Below are 17800 nucleotides of genomic sequence, written 5' to 3'. Positions count from 1 at the left end.
CACCGAGTCGTCAGGCATCTGGGCACTAGTATGAGGATTTTTGGTTACAGTAAAGTACACTGCAGTTACAGCATAAACAGGAAAGATACGAGATAACAGGAATATACAAGGGAACTTTACAATAGTATATACATGTGCAAAAGGGAAACTGAAGAATATATGCATGTCATAATTGGTCATCCAGGTTATTAGAGTAGGGGTACAATAATATAGATACAATTAAAAGATGTCTAAGGGCCAAGTGTGCGCGGTTGTTGGAGTGTAGCCAATGTTTGGCATTGGTTTTGAATGAATGGAAAGACGGTGAGGCTCTTAAGGTGTCTGGAATGGAGTTCCAAAGTTGTGCTGCCAAGACTGGGAATCTGGATCCTCCAGTTGTTTTAAGTTTAAAGTTGGAGATTCTGATGCTATTGTTTTGTGCCATTCTGATAGGACGTTAAGGTGTATGCTTTCTCGGTAAGGTAAGCCGGAGCTTTTGTTGTTGTATGTTAAGTTTAGTGTTTTAAGTTTAATTCTGTCTTTGATAGCTAGCCAGTTAGAGGATCTTCTTTGGTCAGATATGTGATGTCCTTTAGGAATGCCTGGGGCTGTTCTTAGGGCACTATTTTGAAGGGTTTGAAGTTTGTTAGTATTGCGTTTACTGGTGCCTAAGTAAAGTGTGTTGCAGTAATCCAGTTTCGATAGGATTAGTGCCCTTGAAATTGTGGTGCAGCTTTCAGTGATCAGAAATGGTATATATGCATAAATTAATTTGCATGTGTAACTTGTTGCAGAAGCTGTGGCATTTACTTGCTTGTTAAAGTTGAGAACAGAGTCCAAGTAGAAACCTAAGGTTTTTTAACTTCCTTGGCAATTTTGATTTTAATACCATCAAAGGTGATGGATTTGTATTGGTGAGGGATTTGCATTGGTGAGGGAGTTTTAGTTTGCTGGTGGACCCAATGAGTAGGAGTTCGGTTTTTTCGTCAATGAGACATAGACCTTGGGTGGTCATCCAGGTTTGTATGATTTGGTACATTTTGTTAACCATGTTTGTGTCTTTATCATAATCTCAATGATTCGCATTGACGGTGTTTGACAAAAATAGATGGGGAGTGAGGTCCAACGTCACGTAGATCTTGCAGAAAGGGGGAGAGGGAGGGAGTATTCCTACATAAAAGCTCCATTGGAGTGGGTTCACATTGGCATCTTACCTTTCATGCATCGTCTGCTTGCGCCTTCGGATCAAGCTACAAATGAGTAACTAGTCCAGAGGCGTTTATATTTTTGTCAAACACCGTCAATGCGAACCCGCTCGCAACGAGATCTCACGTAGGGTAACCCCCTCCTTCTTCCCCCAGGCCCACCCCCACATTCAGATGCTTTCGAGCACCAGATCCCGGTCCTCAATTTTAATGGGATCGGGAGGCTCCAGGGGAATAGGCACCTGGACACCCACTGAACCCTCTGCCGCCACGGACCAATGCTCAAAACGGTGGGTCCGCACATTTTCCAATATGTGACTATTTATTATGTACACCTAGCCAACAAAGCTAGCACAGTTCGCAGCTACGGACCCTTCCCGCATCCTCCTTAGGGGCACACTGAGGGAAGGGACCCGGGGCACCTGTGCCCTTATATTAAGGACCGCCAATAGGCACCACCTAAACCTAATAACGTTCCCGCTCTGACGCATGAATCGCTGCACAATCCGCTCTAATATTAGCAGCACTCAACCAATCTTTACCACCAGGCAGGACCACACCTAAGCACAAACCCCTGAAGGGTGAGAACCAAGAGGCACCACTTGTTATACCATCAATGGATGGACTCAGGAGAATAAACTTTGGAGAAAATGAAAACCAAAGGTTTTGTGGACTTTCTTCATGCACCTGAAATAAAAAGCAAAGGCGTAAACCTAAGTATACTAAACCGCACATGCGCCGAATGCGTGGAAACTAAAACAAATCTCCCTTGATACACGCCATAGGCAGCACGGGCCTTTTTTGAGTTTCCAGCGACTGGCTGCTAGTGCACCTTTAAAACAGAGATGGAGGGCGCTGCGACCCATGGTTCCTGGTTCTCCTAACAAAATAGTATCTAGGCATGGCATAGGATAGTTCAGATAACTACAATGGGCTGTGGCGTAATCCTGTGCAAAGGGAGAAGCAGTGAACAGTTTCGTAGGCTAATTCAAATAGGTACAGTATACATGATTTATTTTAGAGGAATGCAGTATAGAGTGGTAACTGCTCCAAATGAATACAGTAAGCACTGGCCTAGGCTTGTTCAAATAAGCGCTGTATGCTGTAGCATAGGTTGGATTAAAGGAAGAATGGCGAGCCATCAGATGAGTACAGAAAGCATGGTTCAGGAGCATATAACATGGCAATATAGTGGGCTAGAACAATGGTAGGCAATGAGCTGGTCTACTTTTGGTGCAATAGTTACATAAGCATGATACAGTAGGTTTATTCCCTTGAGACAATGGGAGGGATCCATGAAGTCATGCATTACTGTTTTGTTTAGAGAGGTAGGTCACTCCCAGGGTGATTGTTGAGGCAGGCAGTGGGGGTGTACTACGAACCCCGTAAAGGGGGTCAATGGGCACACAATTAAGGCAATCAATTGTAACACAATACTTGCCGTATTGAAAGGAGGTTGATGGGTGCACAGTGATGGAAATAAATTCTCAGGGTACGCTGTAGTGGTACCGACATGGCAATAGAGGCTAGATAAAAGCACCAAAGTCCCATGTTGGGTACATTTTATGTGCAGTGCTAATTCGCTAATGCAAGAGGTGGTACAACGTGTCTGGCGTGTGTATCAGTCTTGCAGCACAGTCTAACAACGCTATAATGGCAAATGCATATGAAGAGGCAACGTGAGTGAACACATATGAGACAAAGTATAATGTAATAGCTCAACCGTCTGGCGTCGGCGTGGTGGCAGTTCTGGATTAGACGCCAGTAAATTGGCCAGTAAATAGATTAGCAGAATGCAGTAGAAAGCACGCAGTAAACTGATCATTAATGACATTCGGAAATAGTGAGACGAAATTCAGTATTGCTACTTTTAGCGACAACCAAGGTTGCAGTTCATTGTCGTTGGATTACGTTTGGTAGTGTGCAGGAAGTCGCTATACGAGTTCAGAGTCAAAGTGAGGAAAAATGTACTTTCTATTAGCCAACAGGTAACGACTGAAAATCGGTGATTTCGTGGGTTCACGTTTAGTGAAAGCCAGTGGAGACTGTCAGCTGTGAAAGCAGTCAGTACGCACAGGTTTGGACGAATTGGATATTTTCATGGCTGATTAGCAGTTGGTGGCTTCTTACCTCTGGCTATGTGTAAGGAAATCGGGCATAGCGGATGGGCCCACAGCCCTCCAGCAACGACAGGCACAGACCGGTGGCACCCATGGTAGTACGCCCTTAGTAAGGCGGCCGGCTCTCGCCTTCCGGTGACTCCACGTCACTAAAATGCAGCAGAGCGACCTATCAGCTTTCTGGATCGTTGCTGGGCAACGAGGTAAACATAATGGCGGCGGCCATTTTAAGACTCCTCCACGAGGATAATGGTTGCAATCGTGGTAAACTGACCACTGTGAGGTACTACAGCCACAAAGGACAGGCCCACTGATGGTAGATGGGCAGAATGTCGATGTGCAGGGGTCAGGATAGATCAGCATTCATGTTACCCTTTCCTCTCAGAATATCTGGTGGCAGTGGTTTTACAATGAACTACCTTGATTTACCACGACCGCGAACTGTTCGCAGGTCCTCTAACGTTAAATCGCGGGAGCCATATTTTTCTAAATGACGCCTGAGGATCCTTTGTTAATTGGTCCTCGGTCTTCTTTTTTCGCCATTTCTTTGTGGCAAGGTCCTTGAGTTTTTTTCTGCGCGCCAAACCAGGTTTGGTCTCTTTGTTCATTCGTCTTTGGCGGGCTTCAGGAGTGAAACCCGCCTCTGGCTCCAGAGTGTCTGGGATAGGCAGGACGTGAGGGAGGTGCCCTAAAACTCCCTGTGCTTAGGCTCCTAAGAGACCCAAATGCGCTCTGTGACGATTGGCTCGCTGGCTGTCCGCCAAGGACAGCCACGCTGCCGGGTGAGTGGCAGCTAGGCTGGAATGAATGGGAGAGAACTGAATAAAAGGCGAGTCTTTTGGCTTGGAAGGCAGAGTCGACCACTGGATGAAGGAACCGAAGAAGAGCTTGAAGAGGACAGCTACTGCAACTCCTGGACAGTTGGTTTGCCCAGTGAAGCCCTGCTGCAGGTCAGAATCGCCAAGTTTACAACGACAGAGAAGCCCTGCAAAGGACGACATCTCCCTTTGATTTGGTAGGACCAATCAACTCCCAAGTAAGCAACCTGGACACCCAACTCGGAGCTGGTTGAATTTCCTCAGAGTTGCTGTAGGAAACCATAGAGCCAGGGAGAGGGACACCAGAATGTGTGCGTTGCTTGTAAGGTGGCCTAAAGCTTTTGGAAGATCCTCCAGACTCCCACGAAGCAGGACTGACCAAGCCTGACCCCCCTCAGTTGAGTGCTGGACCTCAGATGTGAGGAAAGTCCACCTTGAACCACGCTTATTGCTATTTGCTGTACCTCAAGGGGCTGAAATGCCAGCTTTGACGGTGCCAATACAGTGCAGGAGTCCCCCCCGACGTCATCCTTCTTGTCCCCACGACTGAGGCCCAGGAACAGTAAGGTCTGCAGAGCTGTACAGGAAGAGAAGTCTTCAGCTGCATCTTTTTCTTCTTTACTAAGGTACAGTAAAACTAGCCTAAGATCACTTACCTCTTACTGTGGAAGTGCTTGTAACTTCTGCAACTCACAAGTCTAATCAGCTTGTGGCCCTATATTCGATTCTTCCTTTTATCAAAGACTCCTAAGAACTTGTGCAAAGACTTCATTTCCTTACCTGAAGTGCTGCATCCCATACAAATACTTTTGCCTATTGACTTTGGCTTCGCCTATTGAATTGAATTGAATGACGCTTCTAAGTGCTATCTGAAAGTATTTACCCTGCTTATGAATATTTGTAATTTCTTGTGTTTAATAACCTTTGCCTTTTACAAACTATTGAGAGTATTCTGTGTGTCAACAGTAAGGTATTAATGTCCCCAGCACCCTTGTTACTGAAGTCATCTGTGGGTCTAGGTTGTCTGTGGGCCATCTCAAAAAGGCCTTGTCTGATCCAGAAACTCGGTGCACAGTATTTAAGTATATTTGTGTTACTATTCTATTGCTCCCTTCTGAAGAAGGCTTTATAATTGATAAATAGTTTATGCAAGAAACCTTGAGTGTAAGAGTTTGTGAATACCTCTAACTGTGAATCTTTGTAACTCCACTACAGCTCACATTTCCCCTCTTGTGATAAGCCTGGCTGCTCAACACGCTACCAAAACTGTGTAGTACAAGCTTATACCAAAGGTTGGGTTGCCTATACCTGCAGTCCTAGTTGTGTGTAGTGTTCCCAGAGGGTACTGCATACAACTTTTGCCTAACAATTTCTAGGTTCACAAGACGGTCATGCTACTCCCCTCCTTAGTGATCGGTTGGTTAAGCATTTTTTGAAAAGACTGTTTTGGACATTTCCCCCAGCGAAGAAGTTTGCACCGGTGTGGAGCCTCAATGTGGTTCTCTTGGCTCTGGTGAAGCCACCGTTTGAACCCATATCGACGCCTTCCTTAAAGTTTCTCTCATGGAAAGTCGCATTTCTGGTTGCGATCACGTTGGCCAGGAGGATGTTGGAGTTGCAGGCGCTGGTCATTGACCCACCCTATCTGAGGTTCATGAGGGACTTAGTTCTCCTAGCTACTAATCCACACTTTATCCCGAAAGTGCCGTCGGCATTTCACAAGCTTGCTTCCGTTGCACTACCCACATTATTTGCTAATGCGACCACGCCGACAGAAAAGGCCCTGCATTTTCTGGACGTTAAGAGGGCGTTGAAGTTTTATTTGAACCGTACTCAGGGTTTCTGGAGGTCGAAGCAGCTGTTGGTAGCATTTGGTTCCTCCATCAAGGAACTATCCATCTCCAAGCAGGGACTTTCCCATTGGGTCTCCTCTACAATTTTGTTTTGTCACGCGAAAGCTGGCAAGCCTTTGAGGGGCACTCCTAAGGCTCATTCTACACAGTCCACAGCGTCATCAGCGGCACTGTGGTCTGGTATACCACTGGTGGACATTTGTAGGCGGCTTCCTAGGCAGTGCTGCATACCTTCACCAGGCACTACTGTCAGGGGCAACAACATGTGGAAGATGTGCAGGTGGGATGGGCATTCCTCCCATGCCTGTTAGAGTAAGGTAGGCCCCGTAGCTTCAGGGGATGTTCTATTGTTTTTTGCCTTACTGTTTTTTGTTGTCATGCCTGTGGTTACATGTCATTTGTGGGGTTCATTGTCATGTCTTAAGGCATGGGGTGTGGTTTGCCTGTCATGCACCTCCAAGTTGTCATACTGCTATATAATCTATTCACAGCATGTGAATCTATGAAAGATCCAATGCTGGGGAAGGGAGTAGTTTCTTACCTGTAACTCCATTTCTCCAGCGTTGGTATCTTTCATAGATTCACATGCGCCTGCCAGCCTTCCCCTAAAGACAAACGCCCTCTGAATGTGTTATTCCTCCAGTAAAAATGGTTAAAATCTGAGGGGAAGCTGCTGGGAGGAAGCTATATGCTCAGCATCCTATTGGTATGGGACCAAAAGCACCCACAACGATGTGGGTAGGACACTCAATGTGTCAAAAGCTTTTCCATAGGAAAGCTATTAAAATATAAGTAACCAGGGATTCCCAGCCTGACGGGAATATTCACAGCATGTGAATCTGAAAGATGCCAATGCTGGTGAAATGGAGTTACAGATAAGATACTACTCCCTTGTGCAACATCCGTTACATATGTCTGATTTGAAAAGGTGGAATCTTGGAGATGCTGACTTCAAGAGAATTCCTCTGTCTGCAGAATGCTCTTCATATGAAGCCAACTGTAGGGAGCAACCCTGCACCTTTAAACCTTTGCTGAAAGCCACCACTGTGAAAACTCACATTAGCAATGTTCAGCCAGGAATGCACTTCATCAGGACAGAGAGAATATTACCCTCTAGAACACCCCAGTGCATACTATTTAGTCATGGAGGCACTACACACATGAAAAAGATACCACCATTAGCATCACCCCCTATATATGGGCCCGCATATGTTTTCCTGGGTTAGCACCACCCTTGGTGTATTGGAGGGGAAGGTGTCTATGCTACCCTTAAGGCTCAGCTTTACTTACCAAGACGAGCATGACAACTGCAACAGAAGTGTAAAGTTTTCTAAAGCGGTCCCTCTGCTATAGCAAGCGAGAAGTCGTCACTGATTGGTGTAAAAGGTTAATGTAAAATTAATCTAATTATTGGGCCTTGCAGGATTATTGCTCAAGAGGGGTCATTCGGCATGCACCTGATCTCCATAAACTAGTTCTTAAAGTTTAAGATATTAAACATAGCTGTGTCACATCTTCTGATGGAAGACTGATGCAGATTAATGCGCAGCTCGTGAATCTAAAACTGATACCAAGCTGAAAAGCAAGCTTCATAAAAGTAACTGTTTCTTCTTAGTACTTAAAAGCCGTCATTAGCAACACTGATTTGACCTATTCAGGCTGCCTTTTTAATGCATTAATTTTATTGTGAAATAAGGTTGAGTTGGCTCTGCTTGGAGGCTTTGGAACACAATGGAGGCAAGTTAGCAAGCTACATAAATTCAGTAAATTACTTGGTTCACTTGTAAGAATATGGTTCCCCTTACTGTTTAGTAACTTGCAGGGTTCTGTGATAACGAAATCCTACTGTGCTGAATAACTGTTTTTGGTTTGTGTTTGTATGCATACAAATCCTTTTATCATACATATCTCACAGATTGGAGTCGTTTACTCAGTCGGCGAAACTTCCAGTGTTTGAGTAAGAGACTCAAAGATGTTTGTCGGATGTGTGGTATATCTGCTGCTGATTCACCTGGCATTATCAGTGCCTGCCTAGTGGCTATTGAACCACAGGGATCATTTGTTATCATGCCAGGTACGTTTAAGAACATTATTTATGAATCGGGTTTGTGCAACTATAAGAGTTTGATTTCTTTTTTTGATTATTTTTTTTTTTTGTTTAGATTCTGTATCAACAGGTTCAGTGTTTGGACGGAGCACTTCATTGAATATGCAGACATCGCAGCTAAATACTCCACAAGACACATCTTGCACTCATATACTTGTGTTCCCAACATCTGCCTCTGTGCAAGTAGCAGCTACCTACACTACTGAAACCCTTGAAGAAGCCTTCAATACAAACAATGGTTAGTGAACACCGGTTTGTGTGAGGAAGAGTTTGTGTACCCTTTTAAACCCATCTATTTTCAACAAGAAATGTACTTGCATCACCCCTCTACATCTGTGACCAGCTTCACTTTCGTTACTCTGAATGCTAGTTCTGCTGTCAAACACTCCTCGGAAATCTGTCTGCTTGAAGACCTTGACCTAGACTTCCTCACCCTTACCGAGACGTGGTTCAATGCCAGCTCTGTTACCGCTCTTGACACACTCCTCCCCTAGGGCTACAAACTCTCCAAACCCGGCCCTATCCCTCTCTTGCTCTCTGAATGGGCCAACCTCACTTTCTCCCTCCTGACTTCTACTTCCAAACAACTCCTCTTCTTTGACTTCAGCATCCACCTCGACTCTCCAGAATCTTCCAATTCACAGTGCTGTGACCTCTCAGACTCTATCCCTCTTACTAGTCTTCCTTCCGGTCTGACCCACTCAGCCAGGCACGCCTTGGATACCTTCATCTCTGGAGATATCCGATCTCTAACCCGGTCACCACCTCTTTCCTGGAACAACCACTCTCTCCTCCCACTTGGGGCCCCTCAGCCTTCTGTCCAAGGTGCCTCCCGCACTGCCAGCCTCCTTCGCCGTCATTGGACAGATGAAGCGAGTGTCAGTTGCTGCTTTCATCCCCCCCTCCCACTGCTGCCTACAACTCTTCTTCTCACTCTGTCCTTGCTAACCTTCGCCTCCATCTGTCATGGCGATCCACCTGCAGCCTGCCTCCAAGTCCAATGGTTGGTATGACTGATCGAGATTCTCTGAAATGTACATGCAGAGCTGCTGAACGGATGTGGCAGACCTCAGGTTCACCCTCTAACATACTGGCCTGTCGCCTGCTCCAAAGGCAATATCGTTTAACCGTTCCAAGAAGAGGGCCCACATCCAAGCCCGTATCTCTGGAGCCACTAACAACAGGGCTGAACTTTTCAAAATCTGCAAGGAGTTTGCCAATCCAGTTGCAGTCCCACCGCCCTCGTGCCTGCCTTCCCAGGCTTTGGCCTCCCATTTCACATCTAAAACTCAGGACCTTCTATCCTCAGTCTCCTCCAACTCCTCTCCTGCCTCCCTTGGCTCCCCTCCACCTTCGCACTCTCCTCCCTCCTGCCCGTAGCACCTGATGAGGTCTCTGAAGTGGTCCACCCTATGAAAGTCTCATCCAAACAGGTGCACCACTGCTCTTCTAAAAGCTTTCAGGACAACATCGCCTCTCTCGCCCCGGCTCTTGCTGATTTCTGTAACCACTCCTTCGCCGCTGTCTCTTTCCCACTTTCCGTCAAGCACTCTTTTGTGCACCCCATTCTAAAGAAGCAGGCTAATCATCACCCTACCTCAACCGCTTTTCTGGGTACACTCCTGGAGAAGTTGCCCCCCCACCCCCCCCACTGACCCTTCATACTGAACTTGTTGGCTGCCTCCATGATCATCAATCTGGATTCTGGGCATCCAGAGGCACGGAAACTGTTCTCATTAACACTCGTGAAGACATGCTCGCATATCTTGACTCTAACTCTCCTGCTGTTCTCATTCTCCTTGATCTCTCCTCTGCCTTTGACACGGTCAACCACTCTATCCTCTTAAAACGGCTCTGAGATACCCTCTGCATCACGGACCAGGCACTGGACTGGCTGACTTCTTTCCCCTATAACTGCCCTTCCCAGCTGCAAACAGGCCCATTTTCTTCCACCACCACACTCTACCTGAGGCGTCCCCGAGGGCTCTACCTTATCCCTGTGGCTCTTCAATACCTATCTTGCTCACATCTCCTGCACTCCTCGTTTCCAGTGCTATGCTAATGACGCACAGCTCTCCTTAAACATCCCTCTACTACCTCCTCTCCTCTCATCCCTGATTGCCTGACTGTTATCCAGGCATGGTTTGTTGCTAACAATCTATCTTAATGCCTGTAAAACAGAGATCCTTCTTATTGGGACACCGGCGCCGGGTTTCCCCTCCTATCCTTTGGCCGCAGTCCTTGGGCCCTATAGCCTCACCATCCTGTGAGACCAAAAACCTTGATCATCTTCAACTCCTCCCTCTCCTTCACCCCTCACTTCTTGGGCCTTGCCAAGAAAGCCCACTTCCAGCTTCCCCTCCTCAAAGGCATTCTCCCTTTCCTCGCTTTTCCCCATAAGCTCACTGTCTCTAGACCTCTCTAAGCTGGACTACTGCAACAGCCTCTTCCTCAATCTTGCCCTTTCCTCCCTACGCCCCCTTCAGCTAATCCAGAATGGGGCTGTAAGACTGTTGGCTTGGACCTCCATAAATCTCACAGGTTACCAGGCCATTTGCCCAGTGGCCACCAGTACCCCCTCATACCCCTCAGCACTGCCCTTTTTGCCTGGTGGCTGTGCATCCCACTCTTGGGATCTCTCCACCCAGCACTTAGCATGTTGGATGCCTCCCCTGGAACCCCTTGCACTTCCCTCCCAGGCTCACCAGCACTTGCCCATGCCTTGCTCCCCCCTCCTTCCTCATTTCCTGTACTTCTCTTCACTGCACTTGCACGTCCAAATGTCACAAGGCCTAGTAGGACCACGTTTTTATGTTACTGTTCTTTTTCCTTTGTATTTACTTCCTTTGTTCCCTCCCCACTTGCCTTGTGGTGCTTGGAAACACCATTTTGTTATATAAGCGCCTAGCAAATGCTCAAATAAATAAACTCTAACTGTTTTTGGGGTGTTTGTATACATAATACTTTTGTTTTACCATATTTCACAGATTGAAGCGTTTTAATCAGCAGCTTGTTGGTACATAACTTGCCAAAAAGCTTTAATTCAATTTTTCATTCCCTCAGACTACTAGTTACCTGTGTTACTGGACACCTGACATTGTCTGCAGCTTTTTCTTTTGGTTTTAGAGGGTGAATTCACAAGTTAAACAGATTGCATTTAATTACATTACAAGTTTATATTCCATTCTTTACTTAAGCTGTACTTTGATCACATTTCTCATTCTACTGTAGTAGATGTATCCATTCTCCAGCATTGAATCCTTCATGATTTAAATACTGTTTGGATATCCCCTGTCATCAGGCTTGCAATTGTCTGTAACTCTAAAGCAATTTCATTTACAAAATGAAAGAAACTGCCATCACTTTATTGTTCTCTTGGTGCTATTTTGGTTCTTTTACACCTTAGCCAATAGGCAACAACTCCCATAGCCCCATACCTGGAGGCCATCTTCAGATACTTACCTCATGTTAGTGTTTGGAGTCCTCTCCTATGTCTCTGCTTTCACTCAGTTGGAAAGCATAAGTGTTAGGGACTTTAGATACAGTCCACCTGTGGTAAGACTGTAGAAGACTCACTCTAAGGAGTACAGGACTCCAACTCTTAGGTTTGGCCTGAACTACCCAAAAGGTCTGGTAGCAATTGACGAGCAGACAGGCTTTGTCGAGGAGGGAGTAGGGCTGTAGGAAAGTACTAAGACGTCAAGGCACACCTATGGTCAAGAATACACTTAAAGACTTCCTACGTCCCGTCCCCTTTCCTCCATACTGTATGGGCAACCCATGCTAGGGATGGGAAACTACCTTTTTCACCAGAAAACAATCTCCTTCCCCTTTAAATTTTGAGGCACGTGGCCTTGGGAGCATGCGCTCTCCTGACTCTGCCCACCGCCGACACTCCATAGTCCCCTTTTCCGCATCGGTGGGAGCGGACCGCTTTCGCCAGCACTCCTGGGTTTGGCTTTGCCCTTGTAATTCCACGCGGTCTTCCACTGATAGCTTCTTTACTCTTTAATCAGGTACTCGGTCCTCTGGTGCCACACTCCTCCCCGGCGCATGTTGACGTCAGTGGGCTTCAGCAGGTGTCCAGCCTGTGAGGGGCTCTTCCCTACGTCCGAATCCCACGCTCTTTGCCTCCGCTGCCTTGGCCCCAATCACGGCTGGGAGGGTTGTACCACGTGCCAAGCACTTAGACCACACGCTCTGAAGAGCATGTTCGCTCGGTGGAGAGAGCTCTTCGAACGATCACCTCCAGAAGACTTGAAGAACTTTGTCAAGCACAAGTCTAGGCCTAAGGTAGGGCCACTGTTTTCATCTTCCCCCTGCAAGGGCGACTCCTTCCCCAGGACTCCGAGTGGGAGGCACCATCCAGGTTCTGAGATCATCACAGGTACCAAGGCTGCTTTAGCTACCGGCCGCCAAGGCCAAAGGGTCTCTAGATACTGCCGGTGGGGTCGTTGAGGGACCGCAAGGTTCTTTTACTGGGTGTAAACCCGAGTGGATATGCTCTACTACCGGACAAATGTCTGAGGGTGCACCTGTACGCAGCACTACCGGCGACACAGCCGAGGGCACTATGCCTACCAGGCTTCGTCCTGAGGTGCAGGCTAGGCCTCAAGCGCCACCACCAAGAGTTCAGGAGGAGGCCGGGCCCAAAGCGGCAAGCACCACGGCGCAGGCACATGGCATGAGTCCTGAAAAAATGACCGCCGCGCCAGACCAAATGGCTGCTCGTCCAACATCACCCCCGTTCGAGGAGCAGGTAGGAAAATGAGTGTTCAGGTGGGACTGGTCTTTGCCAGGTACGTGGCCTACAGCTTATCCTTCAGCGTCGCAGGGCAATTAACACCCCAGAGCCAGCAAGGCAGAGTACGCACGGGCCCCAGCAGCCTATTGCTACTACGTCTGCTCTGCCTGCCACCCCACCCCACTGACCTGTGAAGACAGGTTCTTTGAAAAGTTCCTCACACTCATGAGGTCCCCCAAATGGAAGACATCCTTCTGGATGTGATCAGGGACATGCCTCTAGCACCTCCAGTCATTCCTCCTATGGCTCCAGCGCCTCAGTCCCCCGTGCAGCCCCAGCTGCCCACGACTGGTCCCTTGATTCCGGCTTCTCGACCTCCCACTGTTCAGGCGGTTCCACACCAGCCTCCACAGCACCCTCCGGCTCTGGTCTCCCCGCCTCAGCCTTTGACACCCAGCACTCCTCCACCTGCTCTGGACCAGCCGGACACCCTAGTGAACACAGATGAGGAGGGCGACCCTGACACGCCATCTTCAGCCAAGGCCTTCCATGAACGACTCACAGGTTTGGCTGAAACCTGGGGCTTCCATAACCCGAGGTGGAACAACCGGAGGCAGGGGTCCTGGCCGAGATCCTCACTCTACCCCCCTCGGCTAGAAGGGAGATCCTGATGCAAAAGGACATTGTTGCCTTGGCCAAAAAGGGATGGCTTAAACCCCATTCGGCGCCACCTACCAACCAGCGCCTCAACGGTAAGTACAGGCAATTGGAGGGGGAATCCACTCTTGCTGTCGGCACACCCTCAGCCACACTCTTCGGTGATTGCTGCAGCCTCGCTCTACTCCAAGCCTCAGTCGTCCTCGGCTACCTAGTCTTCGGGGCTTTTAGGCAGGGAGGAGAATATCTTGGAGGCATATGGAAAGGTTCATTCCAATGCCTGACTGCACCTTCGTCAGTCTAATGCAGATGCCATGCTCACAGCCATTAATAACTCCCGGAGCACAGTCACTCATTTAAAGGCGGGGCTAGCAGAAGCTAAAATGGTGGCTCCGGACGTCATGGAGTCCACCATTGCGCATATAGACACCTTAGGCTGTGCCATATGCATCGCCATGAGGACTGCCTGGCTATGGGCTACCAAATTCAACCTGGAAGTTCAGGAACGCATATTGGACCTTCCATTTGAGGGTGGTAACCTTTTTCATTCCACCACCGATGAGGAGCTAGATAAGAATAACAGTTCACAGACTGCTAAAATCTTTATCTATCCTCACAAAGTCCACACCCAAGACGTACAGCCAGACTCATCCGCATTTCGACAAGGGGTGGGGCTTCGGCATGTCCCAGGGGTTCCAGGAACAGAGGTCAAGACAGCCGGTCCAGTCCCCAAGTCAGCACCGAAGGATGTAATATTGAATTACAGGTGCTTTTGAGATCAATGAAACACAGATTGAGATAAGCAGCAATGCTGGTAACTTATTTTTGGATGACGCACAGCTAACTCAAGATAAGTAAAACCCATATACATTTTTTTATCTCACAAGGAGTCCAGGTTAGACCTTTCCCAACTACACAAGTGGCTGATGTAGGATGTATAAGGGACAGTTCGACCCACAGACTCTGGGTTAGATAGCATAGGGAAAGTAAACCCTAATGTTACACTTTACTGAATGCTTCAGTTATTCTAGGTACTCAACCACCTAATACATACATATTCTGGACAGGCTAAGAGCAAGGCAGGGGAAGCAAGACCCAGTTGGAGGACACTCATACAATTACCCTGAAGGAATAATCTGGTGAAACCAAGAAATTACTTTTGGGAAGAGGCACAACCTAATCACAGGAAAGTAATATACCTTCAAAGGGATTGTGTCCTACGACATATTCCTTATCTGGATAGATCATCTCCAGCTCGCTGGCCTCGGATTTTATTTTTCAGTAGAGGGTGCTGTGCGCTGACGTCCCTCGAGCCGATGTCCCTCGACAGCCTCCGTATCGACGCCAACGTCTTCATGCATCTAAATAGACATGCGCAGCGTCCGTTGCTCAGTTCCGTTTTTCCGCACTTCGTGGGCCTCGGAATCGCGTTGCTCCGTTTGTTAGGCAGATATATTCTTCATTATTCCTCGAATACCAACTCTTACTCGATGGCTTCCTCATCCGAACCAACGACTCGACGGTCTGGCTTCAAAAAATGTCAAGACTGTGGACAGAAAATGTCGTTGACAGATCCTCACAGGATCTGTTTGTGGTGCCTGGGATCGAAGCACCATTGTTCCGAGTGCGAGGACTGCATGTCAATGACGGCGAAAGCCTCGAAGGAGCGTAAGGGGAAGCTTGAGAGAGGTAAGACAGTTAAAACTCCTTCTAAAGTTTCCTCGGCAGAGTCAAGACATTCATCTCCTCGCCGATACAGGAAACATTCTCGTTCTAGGTCTCAAAGCAGTTCCCACCACTCTTCGAGATCCAAGCATTCGAGTAAGAGACGTCGAAGATCCCCTTCTTCATCTTCTGTTTCCCCGGAAAGAATCACCTGCCCCACAAAACATAGCTCTCAGGCTGAGTGGGAGGAATTTCGTAAAAGGATGCTTAGCGTCTTTGAGAAAGCGGCCTCGACCCCCTCGAAGACAGCTGAGGGTGATACTCTGGGTGAAAGACCCAAAAATTCGAAACGCCGCGAGTCGTTGCACCCGGCGAAAGAAACTACTCGAGAGCGTCACAAACCCTCGAGCAAAGGCACTGTGCGATCGACGCCATCTTCGAAAGTCCCTTCGATGCATAAATCAGCGTCATCGACGCCATTATCGAAGGGCTCATCGACGCAGTGGTCGATCGAATCCGATGCCTCAAAAGAACAAACCCACGGCCGTCGCTACCTCACAGCCAGTGGTCATACCCAGGGCCTCCAACACGACTTCGAGAATGTCATCGACAACCTAGAGTAGGATTCCGATCCTCTCAAGCTCTTCAAGGCCTCTTCCGATCTTCTCGACGCCTTTTTCGGTGTCTTCGACGCCTTTAATGTCTGCGTCAATGTTTTCTCAACAAATTATGACAAATTTGGCCCCTTCTGCTCTGGAAATGGGATTTAAGCCATTTCCAAGGTCTGATTATTTCAGACCTTTGTCTTCAATTTATGAAGGAGAGGATTCGGATCAAGAAAGACCCTTTGGGTTGCAGAGAACTACAACACCTGAACCAGAGGAATTTACCTCTGAGAAAATAGGTTAAAGGACCTTCGAGAATCCTTACATGAGGCAAGTGGGTTAGATACTTCCCCAGAAATGGAATTTGCCAAACCAGACCCAGGGGAACATGCCGAGAGCCTTTACAGAATTTTAATGACGAGGATTATAGAATTCATGGGTTGGTCTACACCTTCACCTGCATTCCAACAGGATGACCTTACAGACATTTTAGTTAAAGGCCCACAGGAGGATCCTGTGGTTCCATTTCACGCTGCATTACAAAGAAAAATATTGGCTAACTGGGAAACTCCTGAGGTTATCCCGGCGGTTAACAAGAAGTTATCAGCTAAATATAGGGTATCTGCTACTGACCCTGAATTTTTGTCTAATCATCCAACTCCAGAGAGTCTGGTTGTTCAAGCAGCAACTGCATCAGGCAGTAGATCGGCATACCCTACTGTTCCACAGGACAGAGATGACAAAAGATACGACTCTATGGCTAAGAAAGTCTTTTCTGCATGTAGCATGGCGTTGAAATCTATTAACACTACTTGTACGCTTGCAAGGTTCAGCCATACACTTTGGGAGTGTGCTTCATCAACGGCTGACTGCTTCCCAAAGGGAGAACAAAGGGAATCGTTTCTAAACATCATTAAGGATGGTAAAGATGCAAAGTGCGAATCCCTTCAAACTGGCATTGATTCTGCTGACAGTATCAGTAGGGCCATGGGGGCAAGTACTACAGCCCGCAGATTTGCGTGGTTGCGAAAGTCTGGGTTTGCTTCAGATGTACAAGCCAGACTTTTAAATATGCCCTTTGACTGCTCTTTGTTTGGTAAGAAGGCGGATGACAGCCTAGAAAAGTTAGACATCCAAAGCAGCAGCAAAATCCCTGGGAGCTGCAATCCGTCAAACGCCATATCGCCCCTCAGGAACCTCTTGGAGAGGTAAGTGCTTTCGCTTTTATTCCGCATTTGGAAAAGGCAGAGGACAGTCGGTTCTGAGAGGTCAAAAAAGATTCACCCAAGGTGGACGGGGTAAAAATACAAAAGCCGCAGCAGCAGGTGCCTCTTTACCCTCGGCATCGGCCGCCTCTAAATCACTCTGAGGACTCTCCTCACAAGACACCAGTAGGGGGCAGATTAACTCAACATCTGACGGAATGGCAGGCTATTACGTCAGATGCTTGGGCATTGGAGACAGTTGCCCAAGGTTACTGCCTGCCTTTTCTACGCATTCCTCAGTCATCCACCGGGGAACAGCTCTCTGAAAGTTCCAGATCCGCTCCTCTTGCAGGAAATTGTAGACCTGCTGGAGAAGGGTGCCATAGAACCGGTACCTGTAGCGTAGAGGAACAAGGGCTGGTACTCCCCCCTACTTCCTAATACCGAAGAAGGACGGAGGACTGAGACCTATCTTGGGCTTACGAGAATTGAACAAGTTCCTCAGGAAGGACAAGTTCAAGATGGTAACTCTCTCTCAAATCCTTCAGGCCCTCCAGCTCTAGAACTGGCTGGTATCTCTGGATCTTCAGGATGCTTATTTCCATGTGCCAATCCATCTCAAACACAGGAAATACCTGAGGTTCGCAATTGGCGGCTCCCATTATCAATTTCGAGTTCTGCCATTTGGGCTGACCTCCGCCCCGAGGGTCTTCACCAAGTTAATGTCAGTAGTGGCTGCAAGTCTAAGGAGGGAAGGGATTCAGGTCTACCCCTACCTGGACGATTGGCTGATCAGAGCTGTATCTCCGGAACAAGCTCAGATCCAGCTAGATTGCCTGCCA

The 17800-nt window shown here is 47.8% G+C and overlaps 1 protein-coding gene across 1 annotated transcript in view; it reads left to right on the top strand.

Annotated features, from left to right (window-relative positions):
- Window positions 1-17800, top strand: part of MED13 (mediator complex subunit 13) — a 1760496-nt gene that overhangs the window by 1545468 nt on the left and 197228 nt on the right. The window contains exons 25-26 of the mRNA XM_069615091.1: window positions 7891-8049; window positions 8138-8320. Coding sequence (XP_069471192.1) covers window positions 7891-8049; window positions 8138-8320 — 342 coding nt within the window. The remainder of the gene's footprint in view (window positions 1-7890; window positions 8050-8137; window positions 8321-17800) is intronic.

This window comes from Ambystoma mexicanum, chromosome 9 (genome assembly GCF_040938575.1).
Source record: "Ambystoma mexicanum isolate Mex_15411 chromosome 9, UKY_AmexF1_1, whole genome shotgun sequence".
Taxonomy (NCBI): domain Eukaryota; kingdom Metazoa; phylum Chordata; class Amphibia; order Caudata; family Ambystomatidae; genus Ambystoma; species Ambystoma mexicanum.
The sequence above is the reverse complement of the archived record's forward strand: the minus strand, read 5'-3'. Positions and strand labels throughout refer to the sequence as shown.